This window comes from Sphaeramia orbicularis, chromosome 15 (genome assembly GCF_902148855.1).
Source record: "Sphaeramia orbicularis chromosome 15, fSphaOr1.1, whole genome shotgun sequence".
Taxonomy (NCBI): Eukaryota; Metazoa; Chordata; class Actinopteri; order Kurtiformes; family Apogonidae; genus Sphaeramia; species Sphaeramia orbicularis.
In genome coordinates, this window is record NC_043971.1 from 36,333,020 (window position 1) to 36,338,603 (window position 5,584).

General features: G+C 36.3%; 1 protein-coding gene across 1 annotated transcript in view; it reads left to right on the forward strand.

Moving 5' to 3' along the window:
- Positions 1-5,354, forward strand: part of washc2c (WASH complex subunit 2C) — a 40,251-nt gene extending 34,897 nt beyond the window's left edge. The window contains exons 47-52 of the mRNA XM_030155444.1: positions 675-749; positions 962-1,021; positions 1,455-1,661; positions 2,909-3,583; positions 4,140-4,311; positions 4,671-5,354. Of these exons, the coding sequence (XP_030011304.1) occupies positions 675-749; positions 962-1,021; positions 1,455-1,661; positions 2,909-3,583; positions 4,140-4,311; positions 4,671-4,816 (1,335 nt within the window). The 3' untranslated portion in view covers positions 4,817-5,354. The remainder of the gene's footprint in view (positions 1-674; positions 750-961; positions 1,022-1,454; positions 1,662-2,908; positions 3,584-4,139; positions 4,312-4,670) is intronic.
- The last annotated feature ends 230 nt before the right edge of the window (positions 5,355-5,584 follow it).

Consider the following 5,584-nt stretch of genomic DNA (forward strand, 5'->3'; position numbering starts at 1 on the left):
CAGCACCACTAGATGCCACCACTATAAAATTACACAATACAGGACAACATACAATGGAGCCACTCCCTTCCCAACACAAATGACAAAGATCCATTAGGGCAGTACACAAGTTAATGGCTATAATGCCCATGAGCATTAGATAAATAAATAATCACATAATGAAAATTTGTCGATATCAGCCAAGTAAATTCAAATTCCTAACAGCCACAGGAATAAAGGAATCCCTAGCATGTCCAGTTCTCAATTGAGGAAGCCTAAAACAGCGACCAGAGGGGAGCAAATTTAAACTCCCCAAAAAGTGGGTGATCAGGGCAGTTTAAAATTTAGTTCAAACTTTAGTTCAGACTTTTTGAACCATTAGGGTCCCCAAATACACAAATAAATGTACCAAAGACTAATAAAAGTGGGTTTGGCAAAAAAATGACCCGTTTAATGGTGCAAATCTTTAGTTTAGTTTAGTCACCTGTTTGTTCATGCTGCAGTAACACTGAGATTTACTCCGTACTGAAAATTATTGTCAAACAATACCAGACAATTTTGATACTCAGTAATGTTTTAGCAATTTGGTCTGAACCATGAAAACCCCAAACTCAGCTCTAGTTACTACACTGATGTTAATGGTCATGAAAGACTTGCTACTTGAAGTTGAAGTTTTGTCTGATTTTCTCACACAGAAAGTAGCAGAAAAACCCAGTAAGCCTGTTGAAAAAGCACCACTAGCAAGTCCCGAATCCCTCTCAGAAAGTCAGGTGAGTCTGCACATGTAGCTTTATTATTTTTTCAGCTTTTTTTCTGTACAATTATACGACTGTTTTGTTTTGTACATATATTAGCTTTGATGCCATTTCATATATTTTTAAATGTATAGTTTGCCTTTGCTGCTTGTTACAATTCATGTTTCTAAAAGAACTCCAGAAAATGCCATCATTGGATTAAATTGTTCTGTAATTTGACCACACAGAAACCAGCATCAAGTCCTGTAAAACCTAAAGATCCCTCATCAAGGATTGGGAAACTTCAAGTAATTTTTTTTCTGGTTGTTTTTATTCAGTCAAAAGTCTTCATTTCTTACATTTCACCTTTTTTGAGAAGAGCTGTCCTATCCCCTCCTGCACATTTTCACTTGGAGATTTTTCTGTCTGAGCTTTGTCACATATCAACTTCTAAAATGAAGACACTTCTGCTAAACTGGTCCTTCTGTGTCAGTTTCACAAGATGTTCCTCACACGTCTTGCTCTCGTTTCATTTTCATCCACAGTCCTGGTTTCTCATTTTCCTCTGAATGATCTTCTGCTTTGAATCTCACTGAGAATCTTCATCAGTGGTCTCAAGTTTTCAAACTGTCACTGTATAATAGACATTGACATGTGGAGCATGTGTTTTGTTTGTGCTCCTTGTTACTGTTTCTCTTTAATCATTTGTGCTATTGTCACCTTTTGTCCCTTCATATCCAGGCCAGTCTGTTGATCAACCCCACTGCCCTGCTCCCCGGTGCCATTCCCAGTCTGCCTGGCATGGCCCCTAGTTCCTCTTCAGGGGTGTCCAGCTCCAGCCTGAGCCCCAGCCCTGTCACCACCCCTATAGGAGCCCCAGCAGACAGCGAAGCAGCAGTGAGCTTCGACACCCCAGTCCAGGTCACAACACTGCAAAGTGCACATAAGGTGGGTTTGTGCTCTACAGCATTATCTCTGCTAATGAATAGTTCAGTTAGTATTTTGCTTGGAACTTGGAATTCAATTATCAGAATTTCTGGCCTTAAAAATGATTTTTAACAGGTTTTAAAAATTGTGAGAAGGAAGAGAAGTTCATCAAATGAATGAAGTTAACATTACTTTTATAAGGTTACATTAACTTCAGCTGCAGTTTTCTTAAAACTGTAACAAAAACAGTCAGACTACATTAACCGAACCACTAATGTGAATTGTGTAGCCCAATAACATTTTATCAGATCATAAGTTGCACAAAACATGTGACTCATTGTTTTTGAATGTAGGTCTTAATTTGTACACATAATCTCAAAGTCTGAAATTTAGCTTGGATGAGATGGACTTTTAAAACACACACACACACACACACACACATACACACACCAGCAGGAATTCAGTTTTAGATCCTGGTTAGTTTTTTGATTATGTTGCTCCAAACTTTAAACCTACCTTAAAATTAAGAAAGATAAAATTTCAAACTCTCTTTTAAAACCACAATTCACATTTTATTTTAAACCGGATTATATTGAATTATGTTTCAACATAACTTTAAGTTCTGTTTTCAAGTGTGACTCACTCTTAATGTTTTACTGAGGACAGTATGTGAAATATGAGGAATTTGTCTTTGTGTATTGGAGACAAACAATGACAATAAGCATATATTTAGAAATATAAATAAAAAAATATACATTTTATTTGGCCATATTGCTTTATTCATTTTGCCAACAATTTTTTTTTCTGAAAAGGGAAGACATTTGAACTTGTTGACTTGTGGTGAGGTTAACTTTTTTTTTACCTAGACAGCATACTATGCAAAGTTCTGTTGAGGAAGAAAGAACTGCTGAATCTTAGCTTAACAGCACAACATTTTTTTCAATTCATGTATTTGAATATGTCTAAGCAAGTATCTCCGTATTAATTTAACTCTGTTATACTTTCATTTTGTCACTTGAACAGATTTTTATCTTCTCTTTGTCTTCTGTTGTATTTGAAGCCTTTTGTCTTGTGCTGCTGAATTTCTTTTTTCAATAAAGTACATCTTATCCTATCTTTGATTACATAAGTATTTCTGATAAATTTTCAGTTGTATAACAAAGCTCTGTTTAAGTTTCAATCTGGATTTATTTAGTTTTGCTAAATTTTGATTAGAATGAATCGTGTTTGTGCAACCTAGTCTCAGTGGTTTGTCCCTTTCCCTGCAGAGTCGTGCCAAAGGTTCGGTCCATCGGAGGCCCCAGTCCAGAGCAGCAAGGCAGCAAGCAGCCCAAAGATCAGTGGGAGATAAAGACGATTCCCTGTTCACAAAGAGTTCTGTGTCCACCTCTGGTGTGTCTGATCTAGACTTACCTTCCCCAGACAAATCTAGCCAGATACTACTTAACTCAGATCCAACGACAGCCTCGGCCACAACACCTCCACTTCCTGAGGCCTCCCTGAGACCGTCCATTCTTACATTGCCAGTATCCACAAATGGTGGTAAAAAAGACTCTAATAAGAAGAGCAGTAAGGCCCCAGTGCTGCCAGTCTCAGATGAGGACGACCTTTTTGGCTCTGACAGTCTCTTTGGAGCCACAGTTGTCACAAAAACCGCCTCCATGGCACCAAACACAAAAACTGCACAGCTTCAGGCCAGTAGCGGAGCGACGGAAAAGAAAGACAAAAGCACACTCCCCTCCATATTTGATGACAACAGTGATGACCTTTTCCAGAAGGTCAAGCCAAAGTCCACTACTAAAAAGGCCAAGCCCACTTCTTTCCTGGAGGACGATGATGATGACGAGGACATCTTTGGAATGAGCAACAGCTCAACTCCATCATCCACAAGTAGTAAAGATATCAAGAGCAGCAATAGTTTTTCAAAGCAGGACATCTTCCAGGTAATTGAGGAGCATAACAATATATCAAACAATACAGTATTACAATATTATGTTTTAGATTAGATTAGTCTTTATTGATGACACAATGGGAAAATTCAATGGTCAAGGCAGTAACAGAATAAAGTGAAAGAAAAAATGTGCATGCATATAATCTTGCAATACTGCACTGATTTTAAAAAAAAACACAGTCAATTTTTTATTGTTTATATCTAAGTATGTAGAAGATAGTGATTTTTTTGTTGTTTTTAAACCCCAACTCCCACAAAAATATAGTGGTGTGTTTTGTATATTATGACACGTCAACTGAAATTATATTTTAAGAACTGTAATATTTAATTCAATTGTATCTTTGTAGTACCAATCATAATCCATAATTATCTCACTACACTTCATAAACATCATCTTGCTTAAATTACTACAGTATCTCATATTAGACAGCATAAGCACTGCATATGTATCATACCATCAGATGTTGCCATCCCACAGCCTTAAGTTTAGCAAAGTTTTATGTATTGCCATGAGCACACATGTAATTCACGAGTTTGTGTCTCCACAGGATGAAGTCGCTGTTGTGCCTAAAAGTCACAAGAAGCACAAAGAGAAGACTATTGATGCAAGCTTGTTTGATGATAACGTTGACATTTTTGCGGACCTGACGGACACTTTAAAACCCAAACAGAAGGCCAAGGCCAAGGGGGAGACCAAGTCGATATTTGATGATGACATGGGTAAGCATTTTAGTCCATTTGTTTTTCTCTACATAAACGGCAGAATTTGTAACTGAGAAGTAATCTTTACACAATATCACATCTTGCACTATAATATCAGAATATCATGTCTTACATCCTGCTGTAAACAGTTGTTTTGCATCTGTCACTGCCTTGCACACTTTTTGTGTTTGCCACCTACTACACACTTGTTATTTGTTTATTATTACTATTACTATTTATGTAATTTTTAATCACTTTAACTGATTTTTATATTATCTTCATTTTTTTTTCTATTGTATTTGATGTCTCTTTTCTTGTGCTCCTGTACATTTGAATTTTCCCTCATTGGGGATTAATAAAGCTTCTCTTCTCCTCAGATGATATCTTCTCATCAAGCACAGTAAAACCAGTGACAAAGGCTCCCCAGAAGACAAAGAAAACTCCTCCAACCCAGGAGCCCACTACAACTGCAGATTCAGGCAATATATTTGATGACCCGCTTAATGCTCTTGGTGGGAACTGAACTGTTGTTTTTCAGTAGCCTTATTTGTACAATTGTGGACTAATTGTTTATCATTTGCATTGCTGAAAAAGGTTGGAGATCGGATACACTGTTGATAAGAGTATTTATTGAGATAAATTCATAGAAATAATGTGGCTTATTTTTGGCTGATAATGATTCAAATGAAAATGATTCCAGTCATCTTCTGCATTTCCAAAATCATCTCAGCGTCAAATCCTGTTATGTGAGAGTTATGAAATACTGTTTATCATTAATATACATGATAGCACTTTATAAGCATCCCATATGCTTAGCCTCAAAGCCTGCAGAAATTAACAGTACATTTTTGAAGCTGTTTATCATTTGGCTTTGCCACATTGAGATTCCATGTCTTTGGGTTTGTGCCATATCATGGTGATGAAAGATGTCTGTGTTTACTCACTGTCTTAGGCATTTTGAGAATGTTTTTATTAATAAGAAATCCATTCATTTCTTAACTTTGGCTGTGATGAAAAGGAAATTCATTTTTAATAACTAAAAAGAAACATATTTTATGCTATTTGAATTCTGTGTGTTCTTTTAACATAGTTTGATGTGTGGTGTGATTGACGAGACAGCATTTTTGATTGATGTCTAATTAGATGAGATTATTCATCTTAAAGAAATGACATGAGGTGTTCCCTGTTCTGCTTAACATTCCATTTTTCTTCTTTGTTTAAAATCAATATTAAAGTAAAATGTGGACAGGAATTAAGTTACACCAAATTAGAAATTAAAAAAAACAAACTA